The following is a 20,424-nucleotide window of genomic DNA, read 5'->3' on the forward strand; positions in this document are numbered from 1 at the left end:
TGTGATGCAAAAGGTCAGCACACTCTCAACCACGCCTCTGTAGAATGTAGTTAAGATGTTAGTGGGGAGTGATGCTTGTTTAAGCTTCCTCAGAAAGTGCAATCTCTGCTGGGCCCGTTTCACAATCCCAGTGGTGTTCCTGGACCAGGTGAGATTGTCCGAGATCTGCACCCCAAGGAACTTGATGTTTTCCACTGATGTAAGGCTTACTGATCTATAATTACCCGGACTATCCCTACTACCTTTTTTGAACAAGGGGACAACATTCGCCTCCCTCCAGTCCTCCAGTACCATTCCCATAGACAACGAGGACATAACGATTCTAGCCAGAGGCTCAGCAATCTCTTCCCTCGCCTCGTGGAGCAGCCTGGGGAATATTCCATCAGTCCCCGGGGACTTATCCGTCCTAATGTATTTTAACAACTCCAACACCTTCTCTCCCTTAATATCAACATGCTCCAGAACATCAACCTCACTCATATTGTCCTCACCGTCATCAAGTTTCCTCTCACTGGTGAATACTGAAGAGAAGTATTCATTGAGGACCTCGCTCACTTCCACAGCCTCCAGGCACATCTTCCCACCTTTATCTCTAATCGGTCCTACCTTCACTCCTGTCATCCTTTTGTTCTTCACATAATTGAAGAGTGCCTTGGGATTTTCCTTTACCCTACTGGCAAAGGCCTTCTCATGCCCCCTTCTTGCTCTCCCCAGCCCTTTCTGAAGCTCCTTTCTTCCTACCCTATATTCCTCAATTGACCCATCTGATCCTTGCTTCCTAAACCTCAGTTTTTTTAACAAAGTGTCCTTCATCAAGCAATGCAGAGATGTAGCAGCAACCCATTTAAATAACTGAAGCAGGGATTTCTACACTTCTGTGCTAGAGAACACATGGAAGCAGGAGCAAGAGGTAGACCTCCAGGATCCTGAATCCTGCCCAGCCATTCAATATGATCACATATGGTGGCCCCAATTCCATGGTAGTTCCCCAATTTCTGTAATTTCTTAGTCCTTCAAATAATTATCTGTCCCAGCCTTAAATTTATCTAATAATCTGGCTTCGAGGCTGGTAGAGGCCAGATTGTTCGATATATTTAATGTTGAGAATGGTAAATAATTCCAGAGATTCACGATGCTCAGGGAGAAGAAATTTCTCTGCACCTCAGCTCGCTCCTTGTTGGTGACTCTCCCACTATTGAAAGCATCTTATATCTACCTTTAGAGACTAAGACCTAGGTTGCTGAGCTAGCATTCTTCCTCCTTTGCTGCTCTTCATTCTCCACACCATGACCCTCAGGCACCAGGTCTACTGACTGCTCTGTCTGACAGCCACTGCAATCTACGGTTTGCAAGGTCACGCAGCAGGCAGGCCTTGCTTTAATGTAGTCCCCCACGTTTGCTTGTACGGTACTGTCCGGCATGCCAGAACAATGCAGAGAACAAAATCTGGCGTGTTGGGCAGAGCCCTATAAGCAGACAAAGGTGTTTTCCATTCTATCCTGTACCACTTGCAGCAGCCATTGTTTGCCATGACTGGGAAGCGCACTGCTGTGGGGAGCAGCAGAAAGGCAATCCAGGCCCTCAGGATCCATCTTACTGGGCAGTGCAGCTGTTGTAGATGTCAGACTCCCTCAGAGTGCATGAGTCATGATCCATGCAGGAGCACGGCACGTCATCAAAAACAAACTGCACACTGAGAGGCTGGAAACCTTTCTTGTTGATGGGAAAGCCAAAATCAATGAGCACCTGGACTCATGGAGATCCAACAATCCTGGCAAAATCTAAAACCCAGTAGATGTATAATAATCCTCACTGAAATCTAAGCAGGTGAAATAATTTCTTCCACGTATTGCCAATGTGATCTCTAATGCAATAATAACCATCGTGTTGCAATTCATAGCAGAGATATACTGTGGTCCCTCAGAATAGGGGGTTGCAGTAGTGTAGTGGTGAGCACAACGCTTTACAGTACCAGCGACCTGGGTTCAATTCCCGCCGCCACCTGTAAGGAGTTTGTACGTTCTTTCCGTGACCACATGGGTTTCTTCTAGGTGCTCCAGTTTCCTCCCACAGTCCACAGACGTACCGGTTGGCAGGATAATTGGTTATTGTAAATTGTCCCGTGACTAGGCTAGGATTAAATCGGGGATTGCTGGGCGGAAAGGCATGAAGGGCCGGAAGGGACTATTCCACACTGTATCTCAGTAAATAAATCAAATAATCCTGAACTGGGGTAATTGCAAATTACTGTGAATGTGCCTTGTATACAGAGAGAATTCTGGGCAAAGTTCTCCTGTAGAATATTGTGTATAACAGTGATGACACTCTTAAAACCTGTGCCTTAATATACCTTATTCACCTGAGATCCAGATAAGAAGGCTCTTCACAGATGGGAATATTTTAGTCTCCTCCTCTAGGGTCCTCTACCTACCTTGAATTGCTAGCCCTTGTCTTGAGGACACTTCTAGTAATTCACAACACACCTCAGCAGCCAAGTGCTGCAGAAAGCACATCCTATTAACTTAAGTGCACTCTGTGGACTTTGAGCAGCCCTGTAGTGAATTCTGAAGTTGCAGAGTCAAGTCGCCTGGATGTCAGCACGTTGGCCTCTTAGATAGTGAGAAAAGTAATTAATTCAAAGTTCTACTTTTCAAGTAAAACTGTTGCACAACTTTTGTGACTTTGAACTACAATTGCCAACAATGACTGATTGATAAGCTTGAATGGCTGCCAGAAATGTCCGATCAAATGTCAATACTGGTGCAACCTTACCGGGATATTATCAGGTTAATCCTCGTAAAATAAAAGGAGCTTGATCATGTTCCACTGCCAAAAACATTATCACATGGTTTCAATTTCTGATCCTTATTTTACACAGTTCAATTCATCACACTCACTGTTGTATTTTAAATCTCTTTATTTCCCAACCAATAACATTAACAAAATGTAACTCATTACCATGAATTACTGATGATACATTGCAACTAGGTGAACTTTTCTTGGAATATGCAAAATACACAGAAATACTGTGCGAAACATGGAAAAATGTTTCAAATGTTAAAATTAGTACAAGTTCTAGATGGAAAATTAAAAGAATCAACATAGACAGGTAACATTATTTGGTATTGAGTTTTTTCTTTATGTAATAACCAACCAACGTCTGTGGTCTCTTCTGATATTCAGAAAGCACTTCATGGGAGCTGCTGATTTGATCGCCTTGCAGTCTGTCCAGCAAAGTGACACAGACGACTGCACCTGTTCAAAGAGAAATCAAGTTAAACGGTTAGGAAACTTGGCTTTTGTTCACATCTTTGATATCCAAACAACACACATCAAAGTTGCTGGTGAACGCAGCAGGCCAGGCAGCATCTCTAGGAAGAGGTACAGTCGACGTTTCGGGCCGAGACCCTTCGTCAGGACTAACTGAAAGAAGAGCTAGTAAGAGATTTGAAAGTGGGAGGAAGGGGGGAGATCCAAAATGATAGGAGGGGGAGGGATGGAGCCAAGAGCTGGACAGTTGATTGGCAGAAGGAATATGAGAGGATCATGGGACAGGAGGCCCAGGGAGAAGAGAAGGAAAAGGCGGGGGGGGGGGGAACCTCATTTTTAGCTTAAAAGATGCATAACTATGGCATTTGTTGTTAGTGACAGAAGGCAAGGCATCAAATATTCAATGCTTATCCGTGAATTAGGCTATGGTAATCACTACAAAGCACATCAAGAATTCCCAAATAATTTGCGAATTAAATGCATAGCGTCCTGCACTGCACTTTGTGAACCATTAGGAAATCATCGGCATCAGAAGCATCATATCAATTTAATAAAGTGAAATCATGTTTAATTTGACATGAAATTGAGATCTTCGTCAGTCAAAGGACTTCAGGTAGCAGCAGATGTGTGAATGTAACCACTGACCTCTTTGGGTGGAAAATGGAGTGGGGGGAACAAACTGGAAGGGAGTGAAAATGAGAAGAAAGAGTTTCGATACTGAAAGCAAGGGGCAAGCTGATTGAGGAGTAAAAAGGGTAGAATAAGGGTTGACGCAGTTGATAAAACAAAACCAGTAGATGCACAGGTCTAGGGTGTCACAAAGCTGTTCATCGTATCACCAGAGAACGAAAGGAGGTGAAGTCTGCTGCTACAGGAATATGAGAGTGGAAGTTCCACAGGGTCCACCAAGTGTTGTGATCATTCTTTCCAGCCACAGCATTATTGTACTGATCAGAACAGATACAATACAACCACTCCATGCTGGAGGTATGCTTCATTCAAGCTTCCTCACAGCCCGCCTCCTCCGTATCAGCATGATCCAAAACATGCATTTTCCTTAATTTGCATATCTCCTTTATAGGAATGTCCCCATATTGATTGCCTCAAATATTCTATGTGGTACATGTGCGTCTGCCAGAGATCCAGTCTAGAATCGCATCCTCCTCCCGTAGCTGGTGGGTTGCAAGGTAAGACTTGTTTATAAAAGGCACAGAGAAGTGGCACCAGCACCTGGAAATCCCCCTCCGAGTCACTCACCATCCTGACTTGGAAACATATTGTCATTCCTTCATTGTCGCTGGGTGAAAGTCATGGAATTCCCTCCCTAACAGCACTGTGGGTGTACCTACACCTCAGGGACTGCAGTGATTCAAGAAGGCAGCTCATCACCAGCTTCTCAAGGACAACTAGGGATGGGCAATAAATGCTGGCTTAGCTGGTGAAGCCCACATCCCATAAATGAATAAATATTTAAAAATCAACAAAATACCTAATTGTAGAGAAGAGCACCACTTGGGCACCAGAATCTCATCGTGAGGACTCCAAACGCTCCATGTGGTGCTGTGGCTATTTTTATAAAGAAGGATGCTGCTCAAACTGTAAGTCAAGGAGGAGGAGATAGACACATCCCCCACTTGTCCATAAGAGGTGATTGATATACAATGGAAAATGCAGCCCTACCTGAAAATCAAAGTGATAAGTCTTCCTGACATTGAATGTGAACATTTTTTGTCATGGTTGACTATAAGCTTAAGTTGGTTTGAAGGGTGATTCATGAGTGAGTGAGCATGCATGTGAAATGCCAGTCATGACTGTATAGCTGGAAAGCTGGAAGTGTCTGTGTGATTGTGCATGCGTGTGCGTGTGCGTGTGTGTGTGTGTGTGTGTGTGTGTGTGTGTGTCTGTGTCTGTGTGAGATTGTGTCTGTGTGATTGTGTGTGTGTGTGTGAGACAGAGTGTGTGTGTGTGTATTGTGGTTGTAGGTAAATCGTGTTTGGTGGCACCAGTTTCACATGAGGTTTTCTAACACTGGGACTAGATCAATGGGCCATAATGCCTGGAAATGAGCTTTCAGTTCATCTTCTGCCAATGATATTTTATTTCATCTCCTTCTGGGTTTTTTTGGGCCTCTGAGACTGCAGAACATCTTTTCCAAAACCCACTCGTCAAGATCTACATTTGCCAAAGTCTCTGTTGCCACTTCTCCAAGCATTGCTCAAAAGCAAGTTACATTCTGACTTGCGCCAATGGTTGGAGTCAGAAATTTCCTCTTTTTAAGTGGAATTATGATACAAATCCATCTCTTAGGCTCAGTTGTTGCACAAGATACCCCCCTCCTCCTTGACTTTCAGTTTGAGCAGCATCCTTCTTTATAAAAATAGCTACAGCACCACATGGAGAAAGCGTTTGGAGTCCTCACGATGAGATCCTGGTGGCCAAGTGGTGCTCTTCTCTACAATTAGGAAGTTTGTTGATCATTCTCTGCATCTTTTATAACCACATCTTACCCTACAGTCCACCAGAAATAGCAGGAGGAGTTTGTACAGGAGCCTGAAGATGCACACTCGACGTTTTAGAAACAGCTTTTTCCCTCTGCCATCGGATTTCTGAACAGTCCTTGGACACTCTCTCAACTGGATGTGCTCAACACTTACGTTCACACCAGATCCATTAATGATAGCATAGCAGTTAGCATGATGCTATTACAGATCAGGGCATTCCGGAGTTCCAGAATTCCAGTGCTGACTGGAAGATGCATGTATGTTCTCCCCATAACTGCGTGTGTTTCCTCCGGATGCTCCGATTTCCACACCCAGTCCCAAAACCATAAGACCATAAGACAAAAGAGCAGAATTAGGCCATCTGGCCCATCGAGTCTGCTCCGCCATTCAATCATGCCTGATCCTTTATTCATCTCCTCCTCAACCCCAGATCCCGGCCTTCTCCCCATAACCTTTGGTGTCATGTCCAATCAAAAACCTACAATCTCTGCCTCAAATACACCCATCGACCTGGCCTCCTCAGCTGCATGTGGCAACAAATTCCACAAATTCACCACCCTTTGGTGAAAGAAATTTCTCCGCATCTCTGTTTTATATGGATGCCCCTCTATCCTGAGGCTATGCCCTCTTGTCCTAGACTCTCCCACCACGGGAAACATCCTTTCCACATCTACTAAGTACAGGCCTTTTAACATTCGAAAGGTTTCAATGAGATCCCCCTTCATCCTTCTGAATTCCAGTGAGTAAAGACCCAAAGCCATCAAACATTCCATGTATGATAACCTTTTCCTTCCTGGAATCACCCTTGTGAACCTCCTGTGGAACCTCTCCAATGCCAGCACACCTTTTCTAAGATGTCAGTCAGTCAGTGGGTGTCGTTCCGAATCCGGGGTTGGCGGCTATGCACCTCCATCTTCTTCGATCTTGCGACAGCACCGAGTACAGCCTCTCCTCCAGTTTGTTCTCACTGGCTGCCTTGGCACCGCCCGCCGCCGCCCCCGCCGAACTCGAGCCCGAGGCCGTGTCAGCCTCCAGCCGCGGCCGCTTCTTCGAGCTCGGCCTTTCCTTAGGTGGAGGCCTTGGGCAGGTCCAGGCACACGGTGCAGCGCCCAAGTTCATCATATCTCTTCTAACTAGGTGCACAGCATACGATTCGTAGATACGTGGTGAGGCTTTAATCTCTTCCACGGAAGATGGCCGTTGGCTCACAAGGAGCTCATCCGCCCTTTGTCAGGTCTTATTTTTTTAGTCCTGCTGGGTGTCCTCACACCCTCCTCACTAGACTAAGTCCAGTGGGGGAGCCGGCCCAAGTCACCGACCACTCGACCATGGCCCCCGGCCAAGTGCCGGGTGCCCGCCCCCCGCCGAATCTCTCCAAGTGTCTGGCGCCCGACCGAAAACCATGTAGAAGGAGATGAGTTATTAACTTCAAACTTTCTGTATTATCACTCTAAGATGAAGAGCCCAGAAGTGTTCACAATACTCAAGGTGAGGCCTCACCAGTGCCTTATAAAGCCTCCACATCACATCTTTGCTCCTTTACTTTAGACCTCTTGAAATGAATGATAACATGGCATTTGCCTCCCTCACCACCAACTCTACCTACAAGTTAACCATTAGGGTGTTCTGTACAAGGACTCCCAAGTTCCTTTGCATCTCAGATTTTTGGGTTTTCTCTCCGTTTAGAAAATAGTCCACACATTTATTTCTACTACCACAGTGCATGACCATGCATTTTCCAACATTGTATTTCATTTGCCAATTTCTTGCCCATCCTCCTAATCTATCTAAGTCCTTCTGCATCCTACCTGTTTCCTCAACACTACCTGCCCCTCCACCAATCTTCATATCATCAACAGACTTGGCAACAAAGCCATCTATTCCATCATCTAAATCATTGATATACAGCATTAAAAGAAGTGGTCCCAACACTGACCCCTGCAGAACATCACTAGTCACTGGCAGCCAACCAGAAAAGGATCCTTTTATTCCCATTCGCTGCCTCCTACCAATTAGTCAATGTTCTAACCATGTTAGTAACTTTCCTGTAATACCATGGGCTCTTAACTTGGTAAGCAGCTTCTTGTGTGGCACCTTGTCAAAAGCCTTCTGAAAGGCCACTGCATCCCCTTTATCTATCCTGCTTGTAATCTCCTCAAAGAATTCCAACAGGTTTGTCAGGCAGGATTTTCCCTGAAGGAAACCATGTTGACTTTGTACTATTTTATCCTGTGTCACCAACTATTCCATCACCTCATCCTTAACAATTGACCCAAACATCTTCCCAACCACTGAGGTCGGGCTAACTGGTCTATAATTTCCTTTCTGCTGCCTTCCTCCTTTCTTAAAGAGTGGAGTGATATTTGCAATTTTCCAGGCCTCTGGCACCATGCCAGAGTCCAATTAATTTTGAAAGATCATTTCTAATGCCACCACAATCTCTAAGAACTTCTTTAGAACCCTAGGGTGCAGTTCCTCTGGTCCGAGTGACTTATGTAACTTTAGGTCTTTCAGCTTTTTGAGCACCTTCTCTCTTGTAATAGTAACTGCACCCACTTCTCTTCCTTCACACACTACAACATCAGGCATACTGCTAGTGTCTTCCACAGTGAAGAGTGATGCAAAATACTCATTTAGTTCATCGGCCATCTCCTTGTCCCCCATTATTATTTCTCCCGCCTCATTTTCTAGCGGTCCTATATCCACTCTCATTTCTCTTACATTTTTAACATACTTAGAAAAACTTTTACTAACCAATATGTACTGGTTAGTAGGTTAATTGGTCATGGTAACTTGTCCTATGATTAGGGAAAGCTTCAGATTTTGGATCATTGTGCTCCCTTCCAGCAAAGGTGGAACCTGTACAGAAGGAATTGTTTGCACCTGAACTGGAAGGGGAACTAATACCCTAGCAGGAAGGTTTGCTAGTGATTCATTTGGCTGGCGGGGGGGGGGGGTGCTTTAAACTAGAGTTGTGGGGGGATAGGAGCCAGAGAGTGCCAGAACAGACGGTGGAGTGGTTGTGGAGAAAGATGTTGTTAAGATTACGTACAAAATCAGGAATCAAAAGGTTGAGCATGGTGCGACTGATGTCCTGAGCTGCATGTATTTCAATGCAGGGTGTATTGTAGGAAAGGCAGATGAGCTATGGCACTGGTCAGCATGTGGAATTATGACACTGTAGCCATCAGTGAGACTTGGTTGCAGGAGGCGTAGGGCTGGTAACTCGATGCTCTGGAGTTACTTTTAAAAGTGATAGAGCAGGAGGGATTAAAAGTGTTCCCAGGACGCTGTGGGAGGCAAGTGTAGAAATTGCAGGGATCCTAGCAGAGATATTTAAAACATCCTTAGCCACAGGTGAGGTACCAGAGGATTGGAGGATAGCTGATGTTGTTCCGCTGTTTAAGGAAGTCTCTAAGAACAAGCCAGGAGATTATAGGCTGGTGAGCCTGACATCAGTAGTGGGAAAGTTATTAGAAGATATTCTAAGAGATCAAATATACAAGTATTTGGATAGACAAGGACTGATTAGGGGTAGTCAACATGACTTTGTGCATGGAAAGTCATGTCTAACCAAACATATGGAGTTTTTTGAGGAAGTTACCAGGAATGTTGATGAAAGCAAGGCAATGGATGTTGCTTACATGGACTTTAGGGTCGCTTTGACACGGTCCTGCATAGGAAGCTGGTCAAGAGGGTTCAGTCGCTTGGCAGATGGTTGCCTCTCTGACTGAAGGCCTGTGACTAGTGGTGTGCTATTGGGATCGGTGCTGTTATTTGTCATCTTTATCAATAATCTGAATGATGATGTGGTAGATCTGATCAGCAGATTTGTTAATGACAGCAAGATTGGAGGCATAATGGACAGTGAGGAAAGCTATCAAAGCTTGCAGTGTGATCTGGACCAGCTGGAAAAATGGGCTGAAAAATGGCAGATGGGATTTAAGGTAGACAAGTGTGAGGTGTTGCACTTTGGGAGGACCAACCAGGGTAGGCCTTACACAGTGAACGATAGAGTCCGGTAGAGCAGAGGGATCTGGGAATACAAATCAATAATTCATTGAAAGTGGTGTCAAAGGTGGACAGGGTCATAAAGAAAGCTTTTGGCACATTGGCCTTTATAACTCAATTGAGAACATCAGTTGGGATGTTATGTGAAATTGTATAATATGTTGGTGAGGCCTAATTTGTGTGTTGTTTTAGTCACCTACCTACAGGAAAGATGTAAATAAGATTGAAAGAGTGCAGATTATAAGGAAAAATTGAATAGCTTAGAACTTCTTTCCCTACTGTGTAGAAGATTGAGGGGCGTTTTGATGGACTATACAAAATTATGAGGGGCATAGATAGAGTAAATGCAAGCAAGCTTTCCTCATTGAGGTTGGGCGAGACTACAACTGGAAGTCAAGGGTTAAGGGTGAAAGGTGAAATGTTTAAGGGGAACCCGAGGGGAAACTTCATTACTTAGAGGATGGTGAGTGCGGAACGAGCTGCCAGCGCAGGTGGTGGACGTGGGTGTGGCTTCAACACTTAAGAGAAATTTAGACAGGTACAAGGATAGTAGGGATATGGAGGCCTATGGTCCGTGTGCAGGTCGATGGGACTATGCAGATTAATGGTTCAGCACAGACTAGATGGGCTAAAGGGCCTGACTCTGTGCTGTGGTGTTCAGTGCCTCTGTTAGGCTGTGTTAAATAGGTGGGTTGCTGGACAGTGCCTCGGTGGGCTGAAACGGCCTGTTCCTTGCCTCGCTGTATCTCTAAATCAGGACTTCCCAACCTTTTTTATGCCGTGGACCCCGACCATTAACTGGTGGACCCTAGGTTGGGAACCCCCCTGCTCTAAATAAATAAATCTGGCTGGACTGTGTCTTTTGATTATTGTATGTGCTTAGACGTCATCTACTAGGGGAGGTAGGTATGTTAAAACAAACACCCAAGTCTTAGCGTATGCGAAATTACGTCCGAACAAGAGGCTGTGACGAGCTGCGTATCCAAAATGCTTGGGGCTGGATTTTTGGATTTTTTGGGATTTTGGAATATTTAATGAGATAGCTCGGGGTCGGCATCATTTCCGACTCTGAATTTGTGTGCAGTCTTTCTCTTACATTTGTTCATCACTCGTATGTACTTAACAGTAAAAAATATTACACACGGTACTATTAATATAATGAAAATATACTGTGTGCAGGGTAACAAAAGCAAGACAACAGCACTGGGGGAATACCGGAATCAGCTGTTGAGCAACAACAAACAACGGCAGCTTTCAGTCTCCACCTACAATGCATGTTTTGATTAAAAGGTAACAGGATGCTGCATTTGTATTTTACCTTTTTTTACAGGTTTTATGCAAGGTATGAAAACAATTAGCATCACAGACTCGTTCTGGTGTTAGATTTTCAACAGCGACGCTTTAAAAATTAAATGTCATGTAAGGTTAAAGAAAGCAATCAGCATCGCAGACTTGTTCAGGCGTTAGGTTTTTGTGATCAGCAGACGCTTTAAAAATTTTACGCTGTGCCTGTTCTTAACTCTCTGCAACAGCCTGCTGAATATTCACAATTACCTTCAATTTTCAGTTTGTCGTGATAGATCTTTGCTTGCTTCACGATCAGCGTACTGTGAAGCAGCATGTGCTCATTGCAACTCTGACAGTACACAATCAAGGTCTTCCTTTTGCATTCTATGTAGTGTTTTTCTAATTTCCATTAACTTCTGTTCACTACAGATGCAAGGTCACTGCTCAGAACTGTAAGTGGTGTGCAGAGACCTTCACATCACCTGAGAATCTTCTCAGCACAATGTGGAATTTTCCATTTGTGACGTAACGTCAGCGCACAAAAAGGTTTTGGATTTCAGAGGTTTTTGTGTTTTGGAATTTCAGATAAGAGGTTCTCAACCTGTAATTCCACACAATAGTTGCTCACTTCAAAAAGCTAAAAACAATTTCCATTCGGTAAGTCATTTTCAGTAATGAAAAATATGTTCTAATAAAGCAGAAATTATTTTGGTGAGCTACAGGTATTAATAACCAGCTTTTTTAAAATTATTAAAACAGCAGCACACCTATTGTAAATAGAACATTATGCAGTCTATAAAGTACAATAATGTAACTTTAAGAAATATTCTACAAAGAAATTTCAATACCTCTGTGGGAAGTATTGCACAAGTATATGGTTACCTGGTAATCCACTTCGGGCGCATATGGCTGCAAATGCAGCGGACTCCATCTCAATGTTCCGAACTCCTGCTTTATGGGCAGCATGCAGGTAATTCATCTTGTCCTCGGTAGTGTAGTGGCAGAAAGCACCATCTAAACGGGCCTGGCCTGCAGGAAATAAAAATATTATTGACGTGGTCAATTTCCTCATTAGACTCAAATTAAACTGTTATCCTTATGGAAAATCAGGCACATCCTCTCCATGACCTGCTGAATAAGCAGTGGAGCCCCCTTTCGAACAGACTCATTCAGCTCCGCTGTCACAAGGATCGTTACAGAAAATCTTCCCTACCAGATGCAATAAGGATACACAAATTCATCTCTGTGCGACAGGAGAACACATGTCATAGTACAATAGTCTCTGCTTTATTACTTTGCCCATTATTATTGCACACATTGGTACCCTATTTTTGTGCATATTATATTATTCTGTATTTATTATTAGTTAAGCACACTGCTACATGTGTTTTCAAATGTTGCTGCTGTAGCAAAAAAATTTCCCACTCAGGTTCAATAAAGCATTATTGTTATTATTATTCGGTGACAGAAGAGTCACAAGAATTGTAGTAAAATATTTTTAATATCAATAGAACAGTGAAGTTTGTGAAGCAACTGGAAATGCACAATAAAGTATTCTCTGTTAACATATGCTATCCGTATTTTTCTCCATATGAAAATAATAACAGCTCACAGAAGTCTAATAAACATGTTTGCACACAGCTCTGTTAGATTTTATGCTCTGACAGATGTATAACATGATAGTTTTTGATTCATTCACAAGTTCCGGACACTTTGGTCGTACATTAAGCAATTTGCTAGACCACTTTAGAACAAGGTGCAAACTCTCATACGGATCAAAGCGGGTAAAGATTCAGGATTTTGTTCCTGAAAAAATGAATCAAATTAAATTTTTAAAGAGACGTTAACTTTCTAATTACAAATTACATAACTCCATTTAAATATCTCTGTTGCAGTGATGAACTTTGAGCATGCCTCTAGTTTATAAGTTTAATCTCTTGATTACTAGCTGAGGAATGTAATTGCTACACCTTATGCTATCAACATGAAACTCCATGTTTTTGGATAAGTATGACAGATGTGCAGGATACATCTATCATTGAGAAACTGCGGCATTCTTACGAGAAACCATTGCAAACTAATTATTAAGTTTACAATTTTAGACGCTGAAGCAAATCTTCTCTTATTAAAGATGTGCTTGGCTAGAAGATTGCTGGTAAGGTTCCTTTCAGAAAGTAAAGATCAGAGATAACACTTTATCCAGAAAAAATGTAGAAAATTTGATTTTGTTTAGAGATACAGTATGGAACAGACCCTTCCGACCCTTCGAGCCACACCACCCAGCAACCCCCAATTTAACCCAGCCTAATCACGGCACAGTTTACAATGACCAATTAACCTATTAACCAGTATGTCTTTGGACTGAGGGAGGAAACTGGAGAAAACCTATGCATTCCACGGGAAGGATGTACAAACTCCTTACAGAAAACACTGGAATTGAACTCCTAACTCCAATAGCCCAAGCTGTAATAGCGTCTTACTAACCTCCATGCTGCTGGGATGCCCCAGGTTTAATGCATCAAGAGGTGGCACACAGTAACTGCTTAAGAACACATACTGCTGCAGAGAAGACGTTTGGTTACTGGGCCTAAATATTAACAATATTTTCAGTACTCTGGAGAATCAAATTCAGTTTTAAAAAGAGGAATATTAACTCCCAGTCTAATGAAGCTTTACTAAAATGAACAACTGGAAGAATTACTGGCGACAAGAATTAATAACACAAACAGTCTCTTGAGGGAAAAAAGGGATGGTGTTTACTGTTGCAGGAAGAAGAACATGACAGGAAGACATTTAGCCTTTTAACCATCTTGTCCTTCCAAACAAATTTGAAAATTGCATACATCTGCAAAAACATGGCTCTCAAAAGATATATGCAAAGGGTATCAAGTTAATCACCAGCAGTTTTGAAATAATAGATAGCGTGAAGACCAAGTTCAGAATAAATTGATTATCAAGCAACATGTCACCATATACAACCCGGAGATTCACTTTCTTGCAGATAGAGTAAATAATAGAAACAGAATACAATGAATGAAAAGATTTCATCCACAAGACAGACAAACACCAATGTGCAAAAGACCAAACACTATGAAAATAAATATCAAGAACATGAGATGAAGAGTCATTGAAAGGAAGTCCATAGATTGTAGGAACAGTTCAGTGATGAGGTAAGTGAGGTTAACTGAGGTTATCTCTTCTGGTTCAAGAACCTGATAGTTGAAAGACAATAACTGTGCCTGAATCCAGTAGTGTAGGTATTGAGGCTCCTGTACCCTCTTCCTGATGGCAGAAGCGAGAAGAGAGCATGGCCTGGATGGTGAGTCCTTCATGATCAATGCTGATTTCCTGCAATAGCACTCCTCGTAGATGTGCTCAATGGTGCAGAGGGCTTTAATCATGACAGACTGGGCTGTCCACCAAATGGACCACAACCTGGTTGTGGTTTGGAGGCTTGTGTGCCTCAGTGACCCAGAGAAGCTTATACTTTGGCTCTTGGTAAGATCATCCATGCCAAACAGGTCAAAGGGTAAAGCCCTGACAAAGAGGGGCCCACCAGTATCCAGGTTCAGGAGTTCAACCCTGACTGGACAAACAAAACTGTTACAGAAACAGCAATGAAGAATCCTTCTGCATCAGTGTGCAATGGTATTCCTGAATCTCTACCCAGGACATGCATGGCTGACAGTAGTGAAATCCAAGAGGAAGCTACTGGCACGATGAAGGAAGCCCTGAACACCGCCAGGACTAAAGATGGCCAAGGGCAGACAGAGATGAAGGAAGACCTGAACACCGCCAGTACTAAAGATGGCCAAGGGCAGACAGAGATGAAGGAAGACCTGATCACCGCCAGGACTAAAGATGGCCAAGGGCAGACAGAGATGAAGGAAGACCTGATCACTGCCAGGACTAAAGATGGTCAAGGACAGACAGAGATGAAGGAAGACCTGATCACCGCCAGGACTACAGATGGCCAAGGACAGACAGAGATGAAGGATCTTCATTGCTGACCAAAATGCCAGCAGATGCAACAGGCAGTATGTAAGGAAGGACTGGGCTGTATCCACTACCTTTGTAGGCTTTTCCATTCAAGTGCATTGGTATTTCCACACCAGTCCATGATACAACCAGTCGATATACTCTCCACCATACACCTATCAAAGTCTGTCAAAGTTTTAGATGACATGCTGAATCTTCGCAAACTTCTAAGTAAGTAGAGGCACTGCCATTTTCTTTGTAATGGCACTTACATGTGGGACTCAGGAGAGAGCCTCTGAAATGAAAACACTGAGGAAGTTTCTGACCCTCTCCACCTCTGATCCCCTATGGAGATTGGCTTACAGACCTCTGGTTTCTTCCTCCTGTAGCCAACAATCAGCTCCTTGGCTGTGCTGTCATGGAGTGAGAGGGTGTTTTTGTTGCACTATTCAGCTAGATTTTTGATCTCTCTCCTATATGCTGATTCATCACCACCTTGATTCTGCAACGTTGTCATCAGCAAACTTGAATATGGCACTGGAGCTGTGCTTACTCTCATAGTTTTAAGCATAAGGCAAAAAGAGCAGGGGCCTAAGCGCACGGCCTGTGCACCTGTACTGATGACGAGTCTCAGCTCAGAGCATCGACTGTTTATACTTTTCCATCGATGCTGCCTGTCCTGCTGAGTTCCTCCAGCATTGTGTATGTGTTATTGTCACCTGTATCACTTGGTTTCTCTTTGTAGGAGGTGATAGTATTCAAGTCCTGGCACAGATGTCGAGGATCCCTCAAAGGTTCAAGTTTCGACCAGAATTGCTAATTCCCTCATGAGATGGTGTTCCAGAGATCACACCTGGACCTCTTGTGTCTTGGTCACAGCTGAGTGTCACTGATCTGGCCCTCGGCAGACTGCAGATCTCACGATTCATCCAGGGCTTCTTGTTGGGAAAGACTGAATGATCTTATGGGGACGCACTCATCTACGGCTGTTTTTATAACGTCCATTGCAACCGTGGTGTACACGTTCAGATCGCTGGTGTACACGTTCAGATCGCTGGTGTACACATTCAGATCCCTGGTGTACACGTTCAGATCCCTGGTGTGTACGTTCAGATCCCTGGTGTACACGTTCAGATCCCTGGTGTACACGTTCAGATCCCTGGTGTAGACGTTCAGATCCCTGGTGTACACATTCAGATCCCTGGTGTACACGTTCAGATCCCTGGTGGAGACGTTCAGATCCCTGGTGAGTACGTTCAGATCCCTGGGGTACACGTTCAGATCGCTGGTGTACACGTTCAGATCCCTGGTGTACACTTTCAAATCCCTGGTGTGTACGTTCAGATCCCTGGTGTACACGTTCAGATCCCTGGTGTATACGTTCAGATATCTGATGTTACAGGTTCAGATCCCTGGTGTACACGTTCAGATCCCTGGTGTACAGGTTCAGATCCCTGGTGTGTACGTTCAGATTCCTGGTGTATATGTTCAGATCCCTGGTGTACACGTTCAGATTCCTGGTGTGTACGTTCAGATCCCTGGCGTACAAGTACTGATGAGTGTTTATTCATGGCCCAGTCCGCCAATTCAAAGCAACCCCTTAGTCGCTCTTCAGCCTCCCACGACCATCTCTTTGTTGCTCTTACCTCTGGAGAATTGCTTTACCTGCGTGCAGGTAGGAGGATAACCAGGTGATAAAATATCCCTGAAATGTGCTCTAGCAGTTAGGTAACTTTAAGCTGGCATGTAAATTCTGCCTGTTTGTATGGGAAGCATTACGGAACATGCCTGTCTGCAGAGAATTAATAATGAATTGGCCTACGAAAATATCGAAAGTCATATGCCTCTAAGGCCTGGATTTTTGATTTGGATATCACTATGTCTTCGGGGAGCCCAAATCTACTTTAAGACATGGCGTCTTTGCATTACAGAGGGAAATAAAACTAGACATTTGGTTTAAGTAGGCCGTAGGAACTGAGGAAAGAGAGTCTTTGCAATACCTATAAGCAGTCTGGTTCTGACAACTTCTTGGCTAATTACACTCCACGGGTGGAATGTTTATAGCTTGCACCTGAGAGTCATGTATCAAATAAAAACTGGTGTCTCTATAGTTAAATTATTGCAATTCCAAGAAAGCTCAAAGATAATAACTCCCTGGATTCCAGGAAAAGAATAAGGCGATAATCCTCCAATTTACTTTGGAGCTACTTTATGAAAGACGCTCCCTGTCATTTTACACACAGAGTCATTCCCAGGAATCACCTCTAGGAATGCACAAGCACACTTTGGATAAAAACTAGATTGAATGAATGGCTTCCTATTGCAACTCACGAAAAGCCCTACTGCAATTATGACTGCACATTAAATAATAAAAGATAACCAGCAGATACGGACATGTGTACAGCACCTTTGGAAGAGGTGGTGGGGGCTGGTGGCACAGGAGGAGTTGATCTGAAAGAAATGCAGCATTTTCATGGCACTAAATGCTCCATTGCTTTGACCACTCAGTGTACATGACTCTACACATTCCTTGCAGATGTTTCTCATACTGTACAGAGCAGATGTTGCTGTAGAACCTTGTTCCACAACAATACTTCCTCTGCAACACAGAACAACTACCATTTGTGGAGAACCACTTCAAAAGTGCATGGATCCATAGATGAATGATGGTTAATCTGATGGCAAAAGTAAACCACTAAGGGCACAATTTGTCAATATAGATAATGAGTGACTGCCAATGGGCTTAGTCTCCAGAAAGCAGAATCTGATGTCAGCAGCAATATTAACAATAGGGAAAAATCAATTTGATTGACATGCTCATACTCAGAGGTGCAACCACAGCTTATGGATGGAGGTCATAAACTGTTCAATTGTTTCTAGTAAATTTGCACTTTGTCATGTCTGTTTCTTTCCTTTCAAAACAGTGTCTGAAAATTCCGTCCACTTCATTCTATTCAGTGGAGGGTTACAATCTTTTCTGAGGATTTTATGGAGACTTATAGCTTCACTGATAACCTCAGATTTCTGGTTCTAAGTTCTCTTTCATAACAGTAACTTCCAGCTGGACTGATGGGCAGGGCTTACTTTCTCTGACCACTCAAATTTTGCACTTTTCTATTTATTAAATCTTCTCAACTGATGCACAGTATTAGTGACAATGCTATTTCAATGAAATGGCAGAAAACAATATATTGTGCAGCCCATATGAGATTTCATTTTGTGGCAAATCCCTGCCATTAATGAAACAGCTGAGGCCGTCAAAGGAAAACAACGCCATACCTTAACTTCCAGTAGAAATCACCGGCTCATAAGTTGTGGTGAGAAAATAAAGGTGAGTGAATAAACATTCCTTGCCATGACAGAAGAAACCTCGCAGCATTTTCTGGAGCCCACACAAGTGCAGATAATTGCAGAAGTGCAGAAATCCAGTTGCTGCTGTCAGTGATTTCCTGCATCTTCACAGCGATTTGTTAAAACTTTCTCCAAAGCAACCTGCAGAAATTATTGAAGTGATAATAGCTTCAGGTTTTTCACAACCACTTCTTGCGATAAAAGAGCACTGAAGTGCTACCTTTCCTTGCAGGTGGTATAGGTGTTAATGCATAACACCACCATGAATGCCTAAGACACCTCCTTACCCCAATAAAACAATTTTTGTATGCAAATTATGATAAATACTTCAAAGTACAGTGCCCAGTTAAGATGAAAAATATATAATTTTATGTTAATTTCTTGTAATATTTCAGACTTGGCCTAATGCCTGTTATTCATGTCCATAGGATATTTAAAAGTGCGATTATTTATTTTCCCAGATTTGGACATTGTTGGCAAGCCCTGCGTTTATTATTTAACTGGATTTAAATTCCTTTGTTGTTGTGGTGCACGTTGTCCACCATTATTGCTGCCAGCTGTCCAACAATTCAGAATATAGCAATGAGCTCCTTGAACTGGGGCAATCGTTCTGCAAAAGTACTCCCACAACTTCACTGGGCAAGCACCTACAGGATACATTTCGAGCAAAGTGGAAGGGAAAGTGATACCCACCTGGGAACTTGTGGATGGTAATGTTTCCATTTGCTCTGAGAGTCACAGAGACATACAGCACGGAAACAGGCTCTACTGATAATAATACAACTGCCAGCTACTTCTGCGGGCAGCTCATTCCAAACATGGATGACCCTCTCAGTGAAAAAGTTGTCCTTCAAGTTTCTATGTAATCTCTCCCCTCTCACCCTAAACCGATCTCCTCTAGATCTTGATTCCCAACTCTGGGACAAAGACTATGTGCACTCAGCTGACTGTGTCCATCATGATTTTAATACACCTCTGTAATATTACCCATCATCTTCCTAGGTTTAACCTCAGTCCCTCTAGTCCTGTACATTATAAATCTCCTCTGCACACTCTCCAGCTTAATGATATCTCTCTTGCAGCAGGGTGACTGAACACGATATTCCATGTGCAACCTCACCGGTGTCTTGCCCTGCTGCTGGTCTGGTCTGATCTTAATGCCGTAGAAGTCGCAGGTTTGGGGAGAGCTAGAATTGGCCCACATGAGGAATCACAGAACAACTTGCAGCCGAACACACTGCAGCCATGGTGCGATGGTGTTGGCAAAGATGAACAGAAATTTCCATTGGGTGCTAATCGAGGGTTGCTTCATCCTGGATGGCTTCAAGTGCTTCAAAGTTGTACCACTGCACTTAGCCAGTCAAACGGGAAGTATCCCACCATATCTGTTTTCTCATTTTTAGTTCCAATAAAGAGCCAGAATAACTTAGCTTCCTCCTCCACCGAAGCTCCCTGATCTGCAAATCCACCGTTTCCTGCTTTTATTCCACTACTGTTGTTGTGAGCCTCATAGCTGGAAAGACAATGCAAGGACATGACTCACTCGCCACAGGATATCTGGTATTTACATACTGCGCCTACAGAATTTTTGATTAATGGTAAAACTGTGAGTACGTTAATTTTGAGGGTCAGAGTTAATGTAAGGACTCTGAATACCAAGAGTAGACGGTATGCATCTCTCATGCTGGAAATTCTGACACAGGTTAATGTGTGAGAAGATAGTTGGTGGAAGGTTTCAAGGCATATTGAGAAAAGAAGTCTCATCCAAGGAGTGACATGGTCCAAAATCATTACATGAAAGGCCAAGAAAGGCAGAAATTCCCATTATATTTAATATAGAAAACAGAACAGTTCTATAGAACAAATGAACAGGTCCTTCGCCCCACAATGATGTTCTGAAGCAATTGCATCCATAATCAAATGGCCAGCTAAACTGATTTGTTCTCCCTACATAATGTTCATATCCTTCTATTTTCCTCACATTCATGTGTCTATCTAAAGGTCTCTAATGTTTCTGCCTTTATCA

At 43.2% G+C, this 20,424-nt stretch overlaps 1 protein-coding gene across 2 annotated transcripts in view; it reads right to left on the reverse strand.

The window, feature by feature from the left end:
• Nucleotides 1–2,915: 2,915 nt before the first annotated feature.
• The window catches only part of upp1 (uridine phosphorylase 1), a 62,896-nt gene continuing 45,387 nt past the window's right edge, over nucleotides 2,916–20,424 (reverse strand). For both annotated transcript variants that reach the window (XM_063069832.1, XM_063069831.1), the window contains 2 exons: nucleotides 11,952–12,098; nucleotides 2,916–3,255 (listed from right to left, as the gene is read on the reverse strand). In XM_063069832.1, the coding sequence (XP_062925902.1) occupies nucleotides 3,116–3,255; nucleotides 11,952–12,098 (287 nt within the window). In that variant the 3' untranslated portion in view covers nucleotides 2,916–3,115. The remainder of the gene's footprint in view (nucleotides 3,256–11,951; nucleotides 12,099–20,424) is intronic.

This window comes from Mobula hypostoma, chromosome 17 (assembly GCF_963921235.1).
Source record: "Mobula hypostoma chromosome 17, sMobHyp1.1, whole genome shotgun sequence".
In the NCBI taxonomy this organism is placed as follows: domain Eukaryota; kingdom Metazoa; phylum Chordata; class Chondrichthyes; order Myliobatiformes; family Myliobatidae; genus Mobula; species Mobula hypostoma.